The 22,399-nt window shown below is 37.2% G+C and overlaps 1 protein-coding gene and 1 long non-coding RNA gene across 2 annotated transcripts; one reads left to right on the forward strand and one right to left on the reverse strand.

Annotated features, from left to right (window-relative positions):
* Window positions 1-5,741: 5,741 nt before the first annotated feature.
* Window positions 5,742-14,843, forward strand: LOC114151569 (homeobox protein DBX1-B-like). The gene is made up of 4 exons (XM_028028879.1): window positions 5,742-6,408; window positions 7,267-7,344; window positions 13,357-13,568; window positions 14,339-14,843. The coding sequence occupies exons 1-4, from the start codon at window positions 6,084-6,086 to the stop codon at window positions 14,621-14,623; spliced, it is 900 nt and encodes a 299-aa protein (XP_027884680.1). The 5' UTR covers window positions 5,742-6,083; the 3' UTR covers window positions 14,624-14,843.
* Window positions 7,200-15,588, reverse strand: LOC114151579 (uncharacterized). Its single transcript, XR_003596962.1, has 3 exons — window positions 15,362-15,588; window positions 13,302-13,492; window positions 7,200-7,367 (listed from the first exon to the last, which is right to left on the reverse strand). It is a non-coding gene; the product is annotated as an uncharacterized LOC114151579 (long non-coding RNA).
* Between the last annotated feature and the right edge of the window lie 6,811 nt (window positions 15,589-22,399).

Raw genomic sequence — 22,399 nt, forward strand, 5'->3', positions numbered from 1 at the left:
TCAATACCTGCTGGCCACGCAGCGCTGCGCTGGCGTCCTTGCATTCAGAAATGAGACGAGCTGCATTCATCTCCACGCCTCGCACTAACCTTGGGCTCCTAACCTCAGTGAGATCTGAGTCTGCCTCCCATCCTACACTCAGCCCATCAGCCCGGCTTAATACGGGCCTTTGGACAAGGTGCTTTAACACCCCTCCCCAGAGTAAATCACAATCCGCTCTGAAATCCCCAAAGGGCCACAAACAACTTTTTATATAATAATATGCAGGCAACTCTGCAACAGGAAGCATTCTTTTAAACAGGAATAGTTAAAAAAAACAACAAAACATCAATAAAGACTGTTGCAGAGTTGACACTTTAAAACAAATTACATAAAGAGGAAGAGGCCAGGAATGTTATGAAAATCCAGTTAAATTGGTCCTGACTACTGCTGTGGAGATATTTACCTGAGAGGTTTTTATTTAAAGTTTTTATTGAGTCATGTTTGGTTTCCTAATGAAGCTGCAGGCATCAGAAATAGTTCTGTCTGAAATAAATCATTTAATGGCCAAAAACTCAAACATTTTAGCACATAAAGATCTGAAAACTCCATGGATGGATGGATGATGGATGGATGGATGATGGTTGGTTGGATGGATGGATGGATGAATGGATGGATGATGGTTGGTTGGATGGATGGTTGGATGGATGGATGGATGGATGGATGGATGGATGATGGTTGGTTGGATGGATGGATGGATGATGGTTGGTTGGATGGATGGATGGATGATGGATGATTGATGAATGATGGATGGATGAATGAATTTATGCATAGTTGGATGGATTGAAGAATGGTTGGTTGGATGGATGGATGGATGGATGATGGATGGATGGTTGGATGGATGGTTGGTTGGATGGATGGATGGATGATGGATGGTTGGTTGGATGGATGGATAATGGATGGTTGGATGGATGGATGGATGGATGGATTGAAGAATGGTTGGTTGGATGGATGGATGAATTGAAGGTCGGTTGGTTAATTGGTTAATTGGTTGATGGTTGGATTTCTCCAGAACCAGTCAGGCGCTCTGTCACATAGATGTTGCCAAGCTAACCTCTAACCTTTGACCTCTGGTTCCTGTTTCTGCTTGCTGTTGGTTCTGGAGTCCCAGGTCTGTGAAACGACCTAGTCCGTCTTTGCTTCCCCTCTCCTCTGACAACCCAGAGATCTAAACTGGACCTGACAACCACATCCCCCCAGTTCCCTTGGTTCCTCCCGGCTCCCCTGGTTCTGGGCTTGGCTTGTGTTCGGACCCATTTTAACCACAGGCATTTACAAGCTCCCCTCTAACCAACCTGCCAGGTGCTTTCAGCCTCCTGCTGCAGGCCGCAGAACATCATGAGCCTCCAATAAGATTAGCGCAGAATGGGCCATGAATGGTATAATGGAGGAGCACATAAAGGGAGAGACTGTTAGCACAGCGATGTGCCGCTCTGAGCTCCCATGACCAATCTCCAGCTAATGAGCATTCAGCGAGCGTGCTCTGTGTCACCGGAGTCCTGAGGCTGCAATGGGGACACCGAGACGAGCCATTTCTCATATTTGTCAGCGACACGGGCTAATCGCTTCGGTCAAGTTTTACTTTTATTGTATGGATTCAAAACGCCGAGGACATTCTCACACTCTGGCTCTGCTTGATGAAAATTCATGGGGCACCACGCTGCCGACACAGCATTTCATCCTGAGCAGTTCATTCTGGAGGCCAGAGTGAAAACACGCTAACTTTCCATTTACACTCAATAGAATCATTCAAAAAAAATTAGCACTTAAAGATATTAAAACTCCAACTTTGTAAATGGATAAACTGACATTTATAAATTAATTCCTTCAGGGTGAATATTTACTGAGATGACTTTGATGGAAAGATTAGAGAATCAAGTTCATCAAGTCAACAGAAAAATGGATGGTTGGAGGGTTGGGAGGATGGATGGATGGATGGATGGATGGATGGATGGATGGATGAGTGAGTGGGTGGGTGGGTGGTTTGTTGGTTGGATGGATGGATGGACAGATGGTTTGTTGGTTGATGGATGGATGGATGGTCGGATGGATGGATGGTTTGTTGGTTGATGGATGGATGGACAGATGGTTTGTTGGTTGATGGTTGGATGGATGGATGGATGGATGGATGGATGAGTGGGTGGGTGGATGGATGGGTGGGTGGGTGGGTGGTTTGTTGGTTGGATGGATGGATGGACAGATGGTTTGTTGGTTGATGGATGGATGGACAGATGGTTTGTTGGTTGATGGATGGATGGATGGTTGGATGGATGGATGGATGGATGGATGGATGGATGAGTGGGTGGGTGGATGGATGAGTGGGTGGGTGGTTTGTTGGTTGGATGGATGGACAGATGGTTTGTTGGTTGATGGATGGATGGATGAATGGATGGATGGATGGATGGATGGAGGATCGGAGCATATTGGTGAAACAAATCCTGATTTTCCAAAAATGGACTTAAAAAACCAAAAATTAGAGCAAATCGATTCATCGCTTCAGTCGTTTGCATTAAGACCCATAAAGCCCATCGACCTTCAGAAGGCGAGTGGACATGGCAGAGAACGACCTCAACGGGATAGCTAAGCAAGTACACACACCCACACACACACACACACACACCCACACCCACACACACACATTCAGCGTAAGCTGCTTTCCGTCTGCCTGCACAGAATGAGCCGATGTTTAATAGAAAGTTAATATGACTTTAATGCTGGTCGCTGCACTGCAGCACTGAAAGGCCGCGCTAATCCGCTCTGTTCCACCGACTTTCAGACCCTCAGAGACCCTCACTATTACTCACCATTACACAGACGAAAATAAATTCAGTTATTTAAATAAAATATCACCAAATGTACCGTAATTCAGGACAGGTCATGGAAAATCATGCATCTCACAATGTTAGCATCTCCTTTTAAAAAGAAGCACTGAAATTTAATACATTTTCTGTGATTCCAGTCCTGCAGCTTTTTACTTTTTTCTTCTCCAACACACCTGAGTCACACGAGTAGTTAATGACAAAATCTTTGCAGAAATGGCTGGCCGTTAGATTTTTACTACAAAAACTGCAATAACTGAAGAAAACACATGCAGAAGTTGAAATATGAAGAGATTTTTTTTAGTTTGTGTTTAGTTTTATTTATTTCCAGGAGCAGATAAAGTGGTGACCTCTCTAAATTCACCTGTTAAACTGAAAAACCAAATTTCTTCTTTTAATGACTACTCGCTAGCTGCAGGTGCAGAGTCAACCCAAAAGTGTATTTTTGGAGTAAGCAAAGGCAGGCGGCCATATTTTTACTGAAGCAACTCTTATGTAAGAACATTCAGTCTACGCTGAAATCAAACTAAAATAAACAAAAGTAAACTAACTTAAACTAAACCAAAACACAAAATAACATTTCTTGCAATCATTGACGTCGAAGATAATAATACGATTGTAATAATACAATTACAAAAGAATTGATGAATTTTAACTATTGATCTTTTAATAGAAAAAGTTAGAAAAAAATTCAAATATCACCACCATTACTTTGCACCATAATGGCAGTGAAATTAAATAAAAAGTGTTTTAATGGAAATGTATGGAGCACTTTTTGCCTCACAAATCAGTGTTGTTGCTAACCTTTGACTATAATGTTTTAAAAACCTAAAAAAAATCATAACATTTTTAGTTCTGAGAAAGATTAAATGTTTTATTCAAGCAGAAAAATAATTCATAAATGCTCTTTTAAAAGCAGATTTTTATGTACATTTTCTCCAAGATGATGCAAAATGCAAAGAGATGAAAAGGTTTCGACTCTGAATGCTGAAAAAACTGAAAACAAAGAGTTCCTGGTAAACTTCAGACAAAAATACTTTCTAAAAGCCATTTTCTTGTGTTTCTTGTGAAATTTTATGCTATAAATGCACACAGACCATTCAAGTAGACAATAGTGCATCATACAATACACTGCCAACTACAGGCCATTCACTGTAAGTGCAAGAAATCTTTTTTGCTAAATCCAATATGGCGGACAGATGGCAAACCAACTCAGGAATATCCAGTCCCTCCTTCTTCTGTAGAGGACTCTTACAGGTAACCCCTACAGACTAAAACTACTGATACATTTTACAAATAACAACTTTGTATTTGGAGAAAATTACAACTAATCACCTACAAAAAATAATCCTTTTTTAATGTCTTAAGAAAAGCAAACCCACTGGATAAAAAAATCCTTTTTTAATGTCTTAAGAAAAGCAAACCCACTGGATAAAAAAATCCTTTTTTAATGTCTTAAGAAAAGCAAACCCACTGGATAAAAAATTCTGCCATAAAGGATCATAATTCATGCATGAAGGCGTTAATTTCTGTGAGCCAAGAAGTTTTCATTGACAGAGTGAACATGAAATGGTTAAAGACGATAAAAAGTAAAACATTAATGCAGTAGTGCTCATAAGAAATGGAAACACTTTGCAAATAACAGCAGCAATGTAAACATTTATTGCAATTTTTTTATGCAAAATTCAAGGGTAAAAGACACTGGATGCTGAAAAAACTGTAAATAAAGATTCAGCTAATCCCCAAATATAATAAAGAAAATAATCAGGAATAAATTTCTCCCTTCATGTCGGAGGATTTTTCTGCTCCTTTGTGACATAAATGCGTCTGTTTGTTCAGATTCAGAGAGTTAACAGGAGAATTAACTAGTTATGGCCGCAGACAGCTTGTTTGCATGTGTAATGGGCGCAGCCTCTAATAATGGAGGCGGGTCGGTGTTGTAAGACTTTGCCGGGCTAATGGCCTTAAAATGAGTCTTAACTGGTGTTAAAATCACCAACAGCTGCTATTCTGGTTAAGAATCGGAGCAGCAGGTCGGAGAGTCTGTCGGACCAGGAGGACAAATTAGTTCTGCTGATGTTCATCAACCATCTGCTCCACTTCAGCACAATGGAGGGATTTTCTGAACGAATAAAATGCTCTGAATGCAACACTTTCTTTTTTTTTTTTTTTTTTTGGTTAAGGTGTCAAGTGTCTGAGCGGAGCAGATTTAATGATCTCTTCCTTTTTGTGGAGCAGCAGATCGTTTTGTCGTTATGCCTTTAAACGAGGCGTTCATGGGATTAAAATGCTGCGCAGATTCACACAGATTGGTTTGATAAAAGCAGCAATTTATTTTAAAGAATCATCAAAGAAAGTTTCTAGATTTTCTTTGGTTTCGTCCCAAAACTTTTGGGTTTGTTTGAAGATTTCAGCCAGTGGTGAATATTTATGTTTCACTAATAAAAGCTAAAAGAAAACAAAACAAAGCTGGAAAATTAAGTATTCATTTTTAAAGCACAGAAGAATTTTTTTTTATTTGAGTCGGATGGACGGATGGATGGATGGATGGATGGATGAATGGATGGATGGATGGATGGATGGATGGGTGGACGGACGGACGGGTGGACGGATGGATGGATGGATGGATGGATGGATGGATGGATGACATGGATTATGTCTCTGTGGAATCGTCCACAGAGACATAATTCATGCAGGTGAATCTGGACACAATTTGTTAATCCAGAAATTTTGAAATTAATCTCAGAAATCTTCTAGAAAAAAATACAAAATTTTGAGTATCAAAAGTAAAATAACTTTGACTTTTGGCATTAACTTCTGGAGTTTCAAAAGTTCAACATTTTTGACTTCTGACACTTAAAGATTTTTTTTTAGCGCATTTTCGACTTTTCAAACTTCGACCTTTCTTTGTTTTTTCTTGAAAATTTCTGAGATTAATATCAAAATTACCGAGTTACTTGCCATAAAATCTACTCCTGTTTTCTTAATCTGCATTTTCCTTAAACCCTGTAAGAAACCAACTGGTGAACCAGTTCCCTTATCCAGTCCTGTCACACACCTCAGCGCTCTGAACTGGTTTAAAACTTTCAGCTCTTAATGGGAGGTGAGGGTGGACCTTCTGACGCGTACTGGTGTGTGGGAGTAACTCCAGTATAAAACCAGTTACAGCAGCTTCAGAGACCAGAGGAGCAGTTTTTTTAAAAATTTGCCCCCGTTTGGAGCACCATGATGTTCCCGTGCAGCGCGCTGCCGCCGCCTCTCTACCCGGGCTTCCTGCGCCCTCCCGCGGCTCTCTCCTCGCCCCTCGGCCGCTCGCTGCCCTCCGGCTTCCTGGTGGAGGATCTGCTGCGGCTGAGCCAGCCTGTCGGCTACATCCACCGGGCCTTCTCCTCCGGGAACCCCGGGGAGCTTATCCAACTCGGCCCGGGGCTGGGAGCTTCTGCTCGCCCGGAACCACCGAACCGAACCGGGTCGCCGCACACGGGCTGCTCGGACTCGGGATACCTGAAGTTCGGCGTCAGTACCATCCTGGCCCCGTCCACACGGAGCGGTGAGTTCCTGTTGCTTTAGCAACTAATAATTAACATAAACTATAATAATATTAGTCTACTATAATATGACATATTATATTATAGCATAATATAATAACATTTAGTTATTAGTAACTTAATTATTATACTTGTTTGGAAAAAAAAAAACCGGCATAATTTCGTTACTGTTAGTTTTAAAAATTTTAAGTAGACGTAACTGCTTTTAAATTAGAAATAAATGGTTTTAATTTTTTGAATAAAATGAATGAAAATTTCTAAAAAAATGTATATATATTACAATATTTAAACTAGGTATTAATTAAATATTAATTTAAATTAATTACAAAAGCAAATTTATTTCCTTTTGGAATCAAGAAAGTTTGTTTATTTACTTATCTTTATTTATAGACTGTCTCGTTAAGATTTAAGACCTGTTGTGATGAAACAAACACAAATATTAATTTAATAAAATCTATTAAGAGATTTCAAATGTTTTGATATAAAAAGCATTAACATTTCAAATGAACTCAGTGGCTTGCAAACAAAATATGGTTTTTAAATCATTTCAGGAGCAATGATATAACTACTGCTTATTAATTAATAATATCCCATTTTTGCAACAAATTAAGAGGAAAATCTTTAAAATGTCTGTAAAAGATGCAATAATAAGATGTATTTATTGTTTTTTTCAATGTTTGGCATAGATTTTATATTTAAGATGCTTATTTAATGAGTTTATATACATTTATATCAAAATCTGTTTTTAAAAATGCCAAATTGAATCAAACAGTGAGTAGAAAGGGGATCCAGATGCTGATTGGATGATTTTAATCCTTTTCATGTGACTGAGTGGGACTCCTCTTCCTCCTCTTCCTCAGTTCAGAGTCTTCAGACGAAGTCGCTGCCGTTCTTTGACGGAAACTTTCATCCTCTCATCAGAGCCTCGTACTTCTCAGGTAGGCCGCCGACGTCTGGTCAGCTGAAATCAACGTTGAGTTTATTCAAGGCTTAGATCTGAGGATCGTATTTAATCCACTCTAATCTGTTCACACATTTCTACACTGAATCTGAGTTTAATTATTTCTTATGAGTTTCTTCCTCAAAAACCTCAAGATTCTGGTAAACAGACAAATAAAACTATTATTATTTGACTCATCCATCACAGTTTTTGCAGAGTTGGGTAGTAACTAGTTACATTTACTCAATTACATTTACCTGAGTACCTTTTTTTCCCCCTAATGTACTTTTAGAAGTATTTTTTACTGTGTTTTGCGCTTTACTTTTACTTGAGTAATTTTGTTAAGTATTTTTACTCTTACTTGAGTATTTTTGTTTACTCTTACTTGAGTATTTCTGGATTTTTTACTCACTAAAAGAAAAATAAACATGTTTTAACCAAAGATCCACCAGACACAGACACACACCTGCGGTCTTTGTTTAAGTTTCATAAGTTTTATGTGGAAAGAAACTGATTTGGAAACATTTTTCTTTTATCTGAGTTTCTTATTTTTTGTTACTCGTATGAATTGATGTCATTTTGGTCCTTAAGATACCAAAATACACTTCTTTTTTTCTTTTACTAGAGTAATTTCTTTTTATTTGTTTTACTTTTACTGGCATAAATGTATGTTGAAGTAGTGATACTCTTACTTTAGTATAATTTTGGATATTCTGCTCACCTCTGACATTTTGTTTGACGACACAAAATATTGAAGGTTTCTTGTTTTAATTGCGAGAAAATTTTAATTATTGGATTAAACTTGGAAAGAAATGAATTATTTCTGCAAAATAATTCACTGAATATTACAGATTAAACCAATAATGTTTTGTTTCACTTATTTTATTCACCTATGCAGTAGCACAGATTAGTACAAAACACAGAATAAATGAATGAAAAATACGTTAGAAACCCTGTTAACTGTTACATTTAAACTCTATTCTGTTAATGATCTTTCCTCAACTTGAAACATTTCTAGGAAATATTTTAATGCATGTTGTTTATTTCAGGTAATTTCTCCCTGAAAACACAAAGCAAAATAAATCGAGAATTTATGAACCACATTCATAAGGTCGAAATGAGAATTTCTGGTACATTTGTAAAGTAAAACTTTAAAGAATACTTTTCAAGTTGAACCACTTTGGTTACTGTTACGATGCCCGAGTTATTTTTGATCAATCTTATGCTATCTGAACATTTTTGTAACACACGTGTGCCTGAAGGCCTCATCCTGTAAAAAGACACATTTATGATGCGATACTGCATCACCAATTTAATTTATGCTAAAATCAAATTAATAAGCTACAGTAAAATAAAAGGTGCAGCCAGAGTTTTATCAGATCTGCAGTTTTCCTGAAGTTTATTTAAAGTTTTTGGAGCATCTGGGAGCTCAAATGATGATTTAATTTTCAGCTGGAAAATTAAATCATTATAAATTTGTTATAATATATTAAGAAAATTTTAAAAATTTTAATCTTTGCACAGATTTTAAAGTGAAACCTCAGACAGACTAAAAAGGTTTGTGATAGAACTAATTTCTCAGTGAATCCTGCTCTCCATGGAAACACCAATATGTCTTCAGTTTTTTTCTTTTTTAAGCAAATGTTTATTTCCGTCAACTGCTGTGGAAATATTTATACATTTATGTAACATCCTGAATGAAATGGTGGTTTTGCCACCAGGAGTCAAAAAGTTTCCGAGTCGCAGATTTACCTGCAGAAAACTTTAATTTTAAATAAGTTTCTTTTTTAGCTTCACCTTTTGATTATAAGAACATTCAAGGTGAATTAAAACTTAAGAGCTGGAAGATGGAAAATAAAAAAGTTTACATTCATTCATTCATTCATTAGATGTTCTCAGCCCCTCATATCTTCAGTTTCTTTCCCCGTTCAAAATACACAAGATTTTCACCAACTGATGGTTGGATGGATGGATGGATGGATGGATGAAAGAATGGATGGATGGTTGATGGATGGATGGATGGATGGATGAAAGAATGGATGGATGGTTGATGGATGGATGGATGAAAGAACTGATGAATGGATGAAATAACTGATGGATGGTTGGATGGATGAAGGACAAAAAAATGGATGGATGGATGGATGAACAAACAAATGGATGAATCATTCACTCCTTTTCAAACCAGTTCAGCACCAGTTTAAAGTTACTGGCAGATCTTCTGTCCCGGTTTTCCCAGTTCTCCCAGTTCTCCCAGTCTGTTTGTGTTTCAATCTTTCATCCAATAACTAAAGTTTTCTGAACTGTTTTGGTTTCATCTTGAACTGTCACCGAAGCTCTGATTGGTTGTTCAGGGATGGCGGCCATTTTCTGTCTAAGGCATTAAAACATAAAGTGTCAATATGAGGAAATAAACACTTATTTCATCAAACACAGTCAGCGAGTCTAAATATGATTATCATCCCATTGAGAAACATTAATCTGCCTGTTGGGAATCCATGGATCTGAATCGGCTTGTTTGGTCTGAACGCCTCTTTAGCCTGACTGCTGACATTAGCACCAGTTCTCCTAATCTACAAATTAGTCCAGTTTGTTCCGCTCTGAACATATCAGTGGCGTTTGTCATGCCTCTAAATGTGTGGCAGGTATCTTCCCAGCTCAGGATCGCCGCCGTTTTCCCACCAAACCCCCTCCGCTGGCCCACAAAGCATCCGGCTCCGTGACCAATTGGAGGCAGAGCCACACACACACACACACACACAGACACACAGACACACACACAGACACAGACACACACTTTTACATACAAGCACAAGAACAGCTCTGGGATTCCAGTGAATTAAGTCTAAAATTCAAGTTCAGCTATTTTTTTATCTATCAGTTCTGACTCTTTATATTTTTAGATTATTTACAATTTCTCATCTGAATAATTCCTGCCTAAATATGTACATAATCTTATTTTAGCGCTCCAAGTTAAACGTTTGCACTGCCTTCTCAGTGTCAGAAGTAAGGAATCGTGTATTTGGTTGTGTCCCTTTAAAGATTGATCCTCTCTGAACTATTGCCGTCTGAAGAAATACCTGTAAAATGTTGTCCATAATAATTTTACCTTGATTAAAAACAAAAAGTTTAATAAATAAATCTGTATCATTCTTTAATTGCAGTTGGGACCCAGAATAAATCACTCCAAGGGCCACAGATGGCCCACTGGCCACATTTTGACCACAAGTATCTCAGTTTCTCAGGCTGAATTTTCTTTCAAATATTTTTGATTCAAAATAGTCGACCCACAAATGCATTTTACCTACAATTGAAGCAACAATTAGGGGGAATAAACAAGTTTTCCACAGCATAAGATTTAATGCCATGAAGAATTAAAAATAATAATAATCAACCAAACAAACTGCTACATTTGACCCAAGTTTTATTTGGAATATGCAAGGGTATAAAAGTTCACTTTTATTCAACTCAGTTTGATTTATCACATGCCAAATTAAAGCTAGTAACTTAAAGTGGAATGGGCCCTAAAATTGCTAGCATAACTTCCATTTTAGCATAGCCCCTCTTTTAGCATTAGTTATTTTTTTAGCATAAATTCTGTTTGAAAATTAATTCTGCTTTAGCATATCCGCTGTTTTAGCATCATTTCTACTTTAGATTAAATTCAGTTTTAGCTTCATTTCTGTTTTTGTATAAATTCCATTTTAGCATGTCCAATGTTTTAACATCACTTCTGTTTTAGCATGAATTCTGAATTAGCATAATGTCCATTTTTGTATAAATAACATCTTAGCATAACATGAAATTTTTTATAAATGTGCTAGCATAAATTCCATTTTAGCATTTCCTATGTTGTAGCATCACGTCTCTTCTAGCATAAATTCTGTTTTAGCATCACTTCCTTTTTAGAATAATATGGAATTCATGATAAACATGCTAGCATAACTTCCATTTTGGCATATCTTTTGTTTTAGCATCACCTCTGTTTTAGAATAAATTCAGTTTTGGCATAAGTTATGTCTTTCGTTTATATAAATTCCATTTTAGCATAATATGGAATTTATGATGAACTTCCTAGCATAACTTCAATTTTAGCATATCTTCTGTTTTAGCATCACTCCTGTTTTTACATAAATATGCTAGCATAACTTCCATTTTAGCATTTCTTCTGTTTTAGAATAAATTTTGTTTTAGCGTAATATGAAATTTATGATAAATTTGCTAGCATAACTTCCATTTTAGTATATATTCTGTTTTAGCATCATTTCTGCTTTTACATAAACGTGCTAGCATAACTTCCATTTTAGCATATATTCTGTTTTAGCGTCACTTCCGTTTTTATATAAACGTGCTAGCATTTTAGCATATATCCTGTTTTAACACCACGTCTGTTTTAACATACAGCGGAACAGGTCTAATTATCTTCCATTTATATCAATTTGAATCGATTCAATCAATTAATTTCTAATCCATCAATGCAGAGTGTCTGGGAAAAAATTTAAAAGAATCATTTAAAGGAATCAAAAAGTTTCTTCCGGCGTTTTCTCTGATTTATTTGCTGCTGACGTGTGATGATATGCACATGCGGGTTTGCGAAGCAGCAAAGACTCTCTGACAGCTCTGCCTTTAATGTGCCTGTAATATACCGGCCTGTCGACGGCCTTTTCCACTCAATTCATTACAACACAATCAGCTTTCTCTGTGCATTTGCAGCCTATACAAGCTGCACTCCCCCCTCTTCATGCTTCATTAGAGGCTGTGTGAGCTGCTCTTTGGAGGGCCCGTCTCATTAGCATCGGCTGTGTTTCCAGTGCCGGACAAATTGGGCTCTTCAAGCGTCAGATTTGAGGCAGAACGGGGATATTATGAGGAGCATCGGGGAGCCTGTGTGCTCATTACGGAGACAAGAAGAGGCTCACAACGCCGACAAACGTGGAGGATAATCACGCGACAAAGTTCACAAAACCTCACGCTAAATCTGCATCTCTGTTTCTCACATACGGGCAGAATCGACTAATAATATTTACTCATTTACATTTACTTGAGTAAAAAAATATACTATTAAGAGTGTTTTTACTACACTGTGATTTTTACTTTTACTTAAGTCAATTTATGATGTATTTCTATTCTTAATTGAGTAAAAATTTCCGACTTTTCTGCCCACTAAATGAGAAACAAACATGTTTTAAACTAAAATTCAACAGAATCAGACACACACCTGCACTTTTTGTTAAAGTTTCCTAAGTTTTTATTGAGAGAAACTGATTTGGAAACTTTTTTTTTTTTTGCCTGATTTTGATATTTTTTGTTATGAATTATTGTCATGTTGGTCCTAAAAATACCAAAATTTCTACTTAACGTTACATTTTAGTTGATCTGATGATGTAATTTTTATAGATTAAATGATTGATAATTTGATCAGTTATCAATACTTGAGTATACTTTTTAAGAAATACTTTTTCACTCTTCTTGGGTCGCTACTTTTTACTTTTACTTGAATAAAAATATGTTGAAGTAGTGCTACTGTTACTCGAGTACAATTTCTGGGCACCAAAATGAAAATAATTTATATATATTTTCACATATTTTAAATATATCCTACCATATATTGCTTTCGTCTCTCTCTCGCTCTCCACAATTGTACAATATACATTATAATGCATTTTTTTCAACATACATGCGACACTATATCTTTTTCTATATTACAAATATGATTTTCCATATAAATCTGAATACATGATGGTGGATGTTCATAAATATAAAATTACATATATTTTGGGATATATAAACACATACATTATATATTCATGTTTAATATATTGCAATATATGGAAAGTGTCAATTATTAGCATATATTGCAATATATTACATGAATATATAAAATCTTGTATAATATATAATTTTATATATTTACAACATATTGAGAAATTATTGGGAAAATAATATATTAGGACATACTTCATATGTGAGTGCATATTCCTTTGATAAGGGATCTTGTTTTTCTTCCCTGCAGCCTCCTCCTCCTCTTCTTCTGTGGTTCCAGTCCCAGGAACGTTTTCTTGGCCCCTGGCCCCCCGGGGGAAGCCCAGGAGGGGCATGCTGCGGCGGGCCGTGTTCTCGGACCTCCAGAGGAAGGCGCTGGAGAGAACCTTCCAGAAACAGAAGTACATCAGCAAACCAGACAGGAAGAAACTGGCCAGTAAACTGGGACTGAAGGACTCACAGGTACGACTGGGACCAGTTCCGGAAGTGATTAATAATCTGCCGCAGTCAGTGAGGGCGAAGTGCAGGTTTGCTGCCCTCTACTGGATCATCTATGTAATGCAGGGCTTTTTCTTTTTTTTTTTTAGATTTTGACATATTTCTGGGACGGAAAACCTAATAGTATAATAATAGTTTTTTCCAGGTCTAATATAAGTGGATTGTTTAAAATATTCAAATTAATCAGTTAAAGTTTGTAATTCAGTCGTTATTTAACAATGAAGAAAAATTTATCACAGTTTTCTGGTAAAAACTTTGTGATTCTAGTCAGAAGATTCTCAAAAGGAACATATCTGAAAGACAACAAATCCATCCATCCATTACAACAACCAACCATCCATCTTTTCATCCATCCATCCATCCACTACAACAACCAACCATCCATCTTTTCATCCATCCATCCATCCACTACAACAACCAGCCATCCATCTTTTCATCCATCCATCCATCCATTACAACAACCAGCTATCCATCCATTCATCCATCCTTGTAGGTTTTTGGTAATTTTTCTGATCATTGTCTCTTTGACCTCGGGGTTAATTAGCCAACCTTTTCCCTTTCTGGGAAATGTTGCGTCCACCTTAAATATTTCCCCAGATTCACGGTCAGCAAACAACCCAAAGTCTGGTTAATTAATACCTTTCATCAGAAGCACCTTTTATTAAATAATGTGTAGAATTTAAAGATGGCGTCCTTTCTAACCAACTCTGCCTCCCTGTTTGCGCTCTTTGCAGGTGAAGATCTGGTTTCAGAACCGCAGGATGAAGTGGAGGAACTCCAAGGAACGCGAGTTGCTTTCGACGGGCGGCTGCCGCCAGCAGACCCTCCCCACCAAAACCAATCCCCACCCGGATCTGACCGACGTGGGCAGCACTTTCTGCAAGCGGCTGACCCGAAGTGCAGCCGACAGCCAGGAGTCGCATCCCCACCACCATCATCATCATCACCAGATCCCATCCTTTCCATCAGATGTGAGCAAACAGTCAGAGTCCGACGGCGAAGAAATCACGGTTTCATAAAGAGGAGTGACGTCAGAAGCTCCAAAGTGCCTGAATCTGCTGTGTATATATCTGTATTTACTCACCGTGTTCCTGTACAGAGCTGTTTATTGGCAGCTAAATAAAGTTCACTGTGCTGCTCTAGATTTAATATTTGTAGATTGGAAAGTTTCAAACTTAAGGTTGCAAAATGTTTTGCATTTTTTCATATTTTTGTTAAAATAAATTTAAAAAAACTCTCCTTTGTGTGTTTATTGGTGTATTCAGCTGAGGACACATTGGCTTTAGCTAATTAAATGCAAGTTATCAATAATGAATTAATATAAAGTTGATTAATCTTATCGATCATTAATTGATAAGCATGAATTTTCTTAAAAACTCGAGTTTTCTCTTAGGACTCTCTTTCCATAAAGGGTAAAATTTTTCATCATATGTTTAATAAACATTCAATTTTTACATTATTTTTGCATCAGCTGCATTAAATACAGACTGGATAAACATAAATTGTATTACACTTAAACATACAGATACAATATAACAAAACAGAAATATGCTGATAAATAGACAAAAAGATGGCAAGAATAAAATGTTAAACACTTCCACATTAACAAAGATATTCATAAGAATCGTTTGTTGTTGCTCTTGAAGGAATGTTAAAACTTAAAACTCACCACAGACCTCAAAATCAACCTTGCTTGTTTGCGTCATGTTTTTTAAAATCGTGTTACGCAGTTTGATTTTCTGTCATTAGCTCCTCACCTTTGTGGCACATCAATAATTTTTAAGGAGAAGTTGTCATTCCTCCATCTCGTAGCTCGGCTGAATGCGCGATATTAAAGTCAAACTGAACGAGATTGACAAGCATTTATATTTCAAAACAACTTAAGGAAATTGTCGTTAGTTTATATTTCCAAGCAGAACCACATAAAGACCATTTCCATCCCACTAGTGATGGGATTTTCGGCTCCTTTTCGAGATGCGGCTCTAATGGCTCTTACTGTGGAGAGCCGGCTCTTTCGGCTCCCAAACGGCTCCCCATATATATTTTTGACATTATTAATTAATTAATAGCTTAAACCTAATTTTATAATATTTTGTTTCATTATTGACATTGTTAAGCACTTATGATGAGTAAAAATGCCGCATAACAATGCTATAGCAATGCCGATGCGTGTGATGTCCGCATGTGCCTGTGCAGGTTGTTTGTCGAGCCTGCACGATAGGAAATGCTGACTTTGCACAGTCTGCACTCTGCCCTGGAGCTTGATGTAGCATTAAAATGAGTCCAAATCTTGCTCCGTTTTCTGTCACTCATTTATTTTCACCTATTCAGTTCTCACACTGACTCCCCTTCTTTCTGTGCTTCTTGACCGCTGACTGAGTGTCTGTACATAAACACCTGCCGACGAACGCTATACAGCTTGGCCAATTGCCTGCTGTTTCCACAAAAAAAGTGGAGATAAACTTTTTTTTCAGTGTTTTCCTGCCACATTATTAATTGAAACTGTGTATGATTGGTCAGATGTGTGGATCACACGCGTGAAATGAGGGCAGTGGACCGACCGAGGGAAAAAACTCTGAGCTCTAGCACTGGCAGAGGAGCAAAACGACCAAGGAGAGGGAGAAGGTGGGGAGAGACAGCGAGGCACCGCAGGACAAAAAAAACGATGTGGGGAAAAACTATCGGCTCTGGCACTTGCAGAGCACAAGCACAACGACAGGGAGGCGGAGAGACAGCGATATACTGTAGAAAAAAACCCGGCTCCCAAATAGGATCCTAAAACGGCTCCCATTGTGGAGCCGGTTCCAATCGTTCACTTCAAAGAGCCGGCTCTTAGAGCCGGATCGTTCGCGACCGACACATCACTATATCCCACACGACTGTTTGGACCGTTTCTCTCTCCCGTTATGGCTCTTCTTCTTCTTTAGATTTTAACGGCAGCTTGCATCCAATTATGTTGCACTACTGCCCTCTATTGACTCCTACTACCTACTCCTCAAAGACTCTTAAAAATCCCAGTGTCTTTTAAAAAACGAAAAATCTTCTTTTTCCCCTCAATATTATTCAGCTGATCGATCACCTTGTCAAATTTCAATTCCCTACTAACACCTAGTTCTGTTTTTAATAATCTTCTGTGACTTTCGTATTTCCTACATTTAATCAACACATGTTCCACTGTTTCTACTTCATCACACCATCTACATAAACCAGTAAGGTGTTTCCCCATCTTAAAAAGAGTTCCGTTTAGGAAACTATGCCCAGTTCGTATTCTATTTATAATTATCTCTTCCCTCCTGTTTAATCCTCTGATCCTTTCTACATCGACTGTTTTTTGTATTCTAAATAAATGTCTTCCTTTAATTTCATTTACCCACCTATCTTCCCATATCTTCTTGCATTCTTTCCAAATTATACTTTTGCCTTCAGATTTAGATAACTTTATTTGCATAACAATATCATCTTGTTTAATTGTCTCCTTCGCCAGCTTGTCTGCTCTTTCATTCCCCATAATACCTACATGAGCAGGAGTCCAGAATAATACAACATTTTTATTTTGTTCACAGATCCTATGATGAACCGCCATAATCTCATATAAAATATTTTGATGATTTTTTGTACGTCCCTTTCCGATACTCGTCAACGCAGATAGTCACTACAAACTATTATTTTATTCCTATTAGTTTCCTCCACCCATTCTAAAGCTACTAAAATAGCACCTAGTTCCACCGCGAATACACTCAAATAATCAGATGTTCTTTTTGAAATACTAATCTTTAATTCAGGAATCACTATGGCTATACTGGTTGCTTCACTTTTAGGGTCTTTCGACCCATCCGTATAAATTTGCAAATATTCATTATATTTATTCTGCATTTGATTATAAAATTCTTGGCAAGTATCTAATGTGTTCCTTTTCCTAATATTTGTTAGAGTTCTGTCTACATTAATATATTTCCAAGTCCATGTCGGTCTCAAAGGCCACAATACAGTTGGACTAAATTCCTTATAATATACATTAAAAATTTTCGCTCTATTATCCCCAACCCACCCAAAACTATCCATTTGTTTCTTTCCTCTTTCCCAACACTCTCCTAATAATTTCTTAACCGGGTGATCTGCATTATGTCCCTTTAAACTTATCCAATAATTTACCATTAGCTGCTGTCTTCTAATGCATAATGGCATTTCTCCCGACTCTACTTGTAATGCACATATAGGTGTTGATTTAACTGCCCCTAAACATATTCTCAGTGCTCTGGCTTGAATAACATCTAACTTTTTTAACCTAGTTTTAGCTGCTGATCCATACACCACACTCCCATAATCTATTCTTGATCTAATTAGAGACACATATATATTTCTAAGGGAATCGAAATTTGCACCCCATGACAACCCAGCTAAACACCTCATAATGTTTAGAACCTTTTTAGTCTTCTCCATAATATGTTCTATGTGATTTCCCCAAGTTAGTTTCTTATCAAAAACTACTCCCAAAAAACGAAACCAATCAACCCTTTCTAACTCTTTCCCATATAAACACAACTTCTTATCAACCCCTATTTTTTTATTTGTGAAAAACATTACTTTTGTCTTTTCAATTGAAAATTTAAAGCCCCACTCTACTCCCCACTTACTCACTTTATCTATACCTTCCTGTATTTTAACAATAAGATGGTCCACATTTCTTCCCTTTTTCCATAATGCTCCATCATCAGCAAAAAGTGACTTACCAAAACCAGTGGATATTTCTTTAAAAATATCATTGATCATAACTGAAAATAATGTCGGACTTACCACACTTCCTTGAGGGGTTCCATTTTCTATTTTACATATTTCCGAAAACTGACATCCTATTTTAACTTGAATATTTCTATCCCTTAAAAAATCCCATAACCAATTAAACATATTACCTCCTATACCTATCTGATGTAATTTAATCATTAACCCTTCCCTCCATAACATATCATATGCTTTCTCCACATCAAAAAACACAGCAACAACAGTTTCTTTATTAATCTGAGCTTTTCTAATAACATCCTCTAAACATAAAATAGGATCCATTGTTCCTCTCCCTCTACGAAAACCACTCTGATACGGAGCAATTAAATGGTTTGACTCCAAATAATGTGTCAATCTCTCATTCACCATCCTTTCCATCAGTTTACACAGATTAGATGTTAAAGCTATTGGTCTGTAATTTACAGGGTTACTCTGATCTTTCCCAGGTTTCTTCAACGGAATAATAATAGCTTCTTTCCACTTACAAGGCAGTCTCCCCTCCTTCCAAATCTTATTGAATAAAATTAATAATTTATTTAAAACTTCCTCACTTACATGTTTTAACATAATATAACACACCTCATCCTTACCTGGAGCACTATTCCTAGTTCTATCCAAAGCTCTTTTTAGCTCTCCAATAGAGAAAGGATAATTCATCAGATCATTATTATTCTTCTTTCTTCTTAAGATTCCATCGTATTCCTTTTTAGTTCTCTCCCTTCCCTCCATTTCATTACCTAATAAATTTTTACCACTATGTATCTCCACAAATGTTCTCACTAACATATCAGCCTTTTCCTTGTCAGTTACAGCTACTATATCATTTTTATTTAGTATAGGATAACTCCATTCCCTTCTATCTCCTCCCATTTTTTTGATCATCCCCCAAACATCCCCTAGTTTTGTACTACTGCCAATTGTGTCACAGAAACCTCTCCAGTATTCTCTTTTTGTGCTCCTTATTGTTCTCCTGACTTTAGCTTGTGACTTTTTATATTCAATTAAATGTTGAAAATTATGAGACCTTTTAACCAATTTAAATGCTTTATTTCTTTCTCTAACTGCTTTCCTACACTCTTCATTCCACCATGGAACCAACTTTCTCCTATTTTTCCCTGATGTTTTTGGAATAGCCTCCTCTGCAGCAACTAAAATACCCTGACTAATCACTCGGTTCATACTTTCAATACTGTGATCATTTTGAACATTTAAAATTTTCCTATCACATAGGTTATAAAATACCTCCCAATTTGCTTTCTCAAATATCCACTTCCCTCCTATCATTTCAGGCCTATGCACCTGGCCCATCCTTATTTTGCTGATTATAATGTAGTGATCACTACCAAATGACTTATTTTTAACTTGCCAATCACATAGTGGAGCTAAACAGCTAGAAACAAATGTCAGATCTAGTACAGATTCCTTACCTGAATTTATATCAATTCTTGTCTTCTTTCCATTATTCAAGCAAACCAAATTATTACTATCTAGAAATTCTTCTAAAATGTTCCCATTATAATCTACTTTTCCACTACCCCATAATGAATGATGTGCATTAAAATCTCCACACCAAATAACATTTCCTTTCATATCCATCTCTTCAAGTTTACTTACCTCAAGCTTTTTACAAGGATTGTAAAAATTTAAAACCAACAGTACCTTCTCTTCCACCCATATTTCAGTTGCAACATACTCCAAATCTCCTTTTCTTCCAATAACTTTATACGGAATACCTTCTTTAATCAGAGACAGACACCCTCCCCCATTTCCTTCTTCTCTATCATATCTAACTGCAATATATCCATCCAATTTGAAATCCAAAAAAGGCCTCAGCCAAGTTTCCTGTATACAAATTACATCAGGTTTTTCTTTTAATTCGTAAACAAACTGTTTAAAATCTTGCCCATTTGACAGAAGACTCCTCGCATTCCATTGCAATATTGAGACTATCCTTCTTGACTTGCCTGACTACACAGTTCTCCCCTTATGTCCTCCCACCGAATATTCTTTAAGTCTAAACTATGGCATGCTGCCTTTACAATAATCTGAATCCTTTCCGTTTTTGATTTCACATCCGATGTTGCATTTATAACTCCTGCAATAAAAGTCACCATTTTCTTTTTTTCCTCTTCAATTTTCTTTTCAACCATTACCATAATTTTTGAAATTACTTGCTTTTCTCCTGATAGAGATTTCTCAGTTTGTTTCTCTTTCTCAACTACTTTACACGCTTCTGCATATGTTACTTTCTGCGTAACTTTTGTTTTCTGTATCACTGATTGTCGTTTCATTACCTCGCATCCCCAAAAAGCGACACTATGCTCTCCTCCACAACTACAGCACTTTGGTTTAACTCCAACTCCACATTTACCATAGTCATGGTCTCCAGAACAACGGGCACATCTCTTTTTACCTTTACATATTTTTGCAATATGGCCAAATTCCTGACAGTTGAAGCACCTCACTGGTTTGGGCACATATTCCCTGACACTAAATCTTATCAAGCCAAAGAAAACCTCCCTTGGCATTTCTTTTGTTTCAAACTCCAGCAACACAGTTTCTGTTTCAATCTTCTCTGTACCCCTTTTCATTCTCCGTGCTCCTTTTACTTCCTTGTTTCTTTCTTTCAGATTCTCAATTAATTCCTTCATATCAACACTTAACGGCACTCCTGTTATGATTCCTTTGCTTTCATCATTTCTTTTTTCACCCACTTTAACAACTGCTCTAATTTTGACTTTACATACCCATCCAAGCTTTTTTGCCTTTTCAACCTGACCTTCAGAATTACAGCCAATCAAAAGATTTCCGTCTCTCAGTACTTTAGCATGTTTAATTTCCCCAACATGTGTCTTAAGTGCTTTTGTTAGTTTAAGTGGATCAATCTTCTTGACTCCTTCTCCTTCATCAAATCTTATTATAATGTTTAGATTTTGTCTTTTTTGTGCTTCTTTTCCTTCCTCAATTCCTTCATTATCAGTGTCTTCAGTGCTGTCCTCATTTCCTTTTTTTCTCTTTCTTTCAGCAGCTCGCTGCTTCTTTCCACCCTTTCCCACCAATTCCCACTCTTTATCTTCATTCCGACCACTCCTTCCTTCCTCGTCACTGCACTCCACACTATTACAGTCACTTCTTTCCAAATCCAACGTCGTCATGTTCCGAATTAAGTCGCATTTAACACCGAAGTTCAGCGAGCTCCCGTTTCAAAAACCGACCGGCTACACCCTGCACCAGCCACCATCAACAACCACCGCCCTGGATCGCTACCCCCCCGTTATGGCTCCGCCGCCATCTTTGTTTTTGTATCAACGGTTCTGCTTACGGATGACCAGCGGCGCCCCCTGCTGGATGGCGGCCAAGCTGCAACACCAAAAGAAAGTTTAATCGGTTGGAACTAATTTTCTAATAAACCATTAATGGACCTCCCTAGTTTCCACTAATACTTCATTCCATCTATGATGCTCTGCGATAACAGCTTGAAAACCACATCGCAGACAGATGATCCCAAAATTGAGATGTTTGGAGAAAACCAAACTTATCATGTTAGAACCAAAACCTCATCAGCATTTAGGAGGAGGAGGCCTGATGATTTGTTTATGTTTTACAGACAAGATTATCTGGGAGTCAACTGTGAATTAGCCAATGGACAATGATTGTTCATTTGCTAAACACAACAACAGACACACAGAAAACTATCAAAGTGATGCACTGGTATAGTCAAAGTTCAAATTAAAGTACCGGAGTAGAAGAAAGTTGTGGAGAAACAAAAATGTCAAAAATGATGATGTAGGGTCAGTTTCACCCAGATGCATTGCCCGCGGATGTAATTGGTGATGTTCGCCACATGAGGTCGCACAAGGACCAGAAACAACAAACTTCCTCATTGAGTTAAACCAGGGATCTGCAACCTGCAGCTCTCTGGACCTTCCTCTTAATAAGCTCTGACAAAAAAAGAAAGAATGAATAAAAAATGTAGCAGTTTTCTGTTTTGTTTTTTTAAATTGCATTTCCACAAC

This window comes from Xiphophorus couchianus, chromosome 2, assembly GCF_001444195.1.
Source record: "Xiphophorus couchianus chromosome 2, X_couchianus-1.0, whole genome shotgun sequence".
Lineage (NCBI taxonomy): Eukaryota > Metazoa > Chordata > Actinopteri > Cyprinodontiformes > Poeciliidae > Xiphophorus > Xiphophorus couchianus.

Bases quoted from the DNA above. Each gene is read 5' to 3' on its own strand.
- LOC114151569 (XM_028028879.1), top strand. From the start codon at position 6,084: ATGATGTTCCCGTGCAGCGCGCTGCCGCCGCCTCTCTACCCGGGCTTC. The intron at 7,345-13,356 runs GTAGGCCGCCGA...TCTTCCCTGCAG, and splicing joins CAGAGCCTCGTACTTCTCAG to CCTCCTCCTCCTCTTCTTCT. The intron at 13,569-14,338 runs GTACGACTGGGA...CGCTCTTTGCAG, and splicing joins TGGGACTGAAGGACTCACAG to GTGAAGATCTGGTTTCAGAA.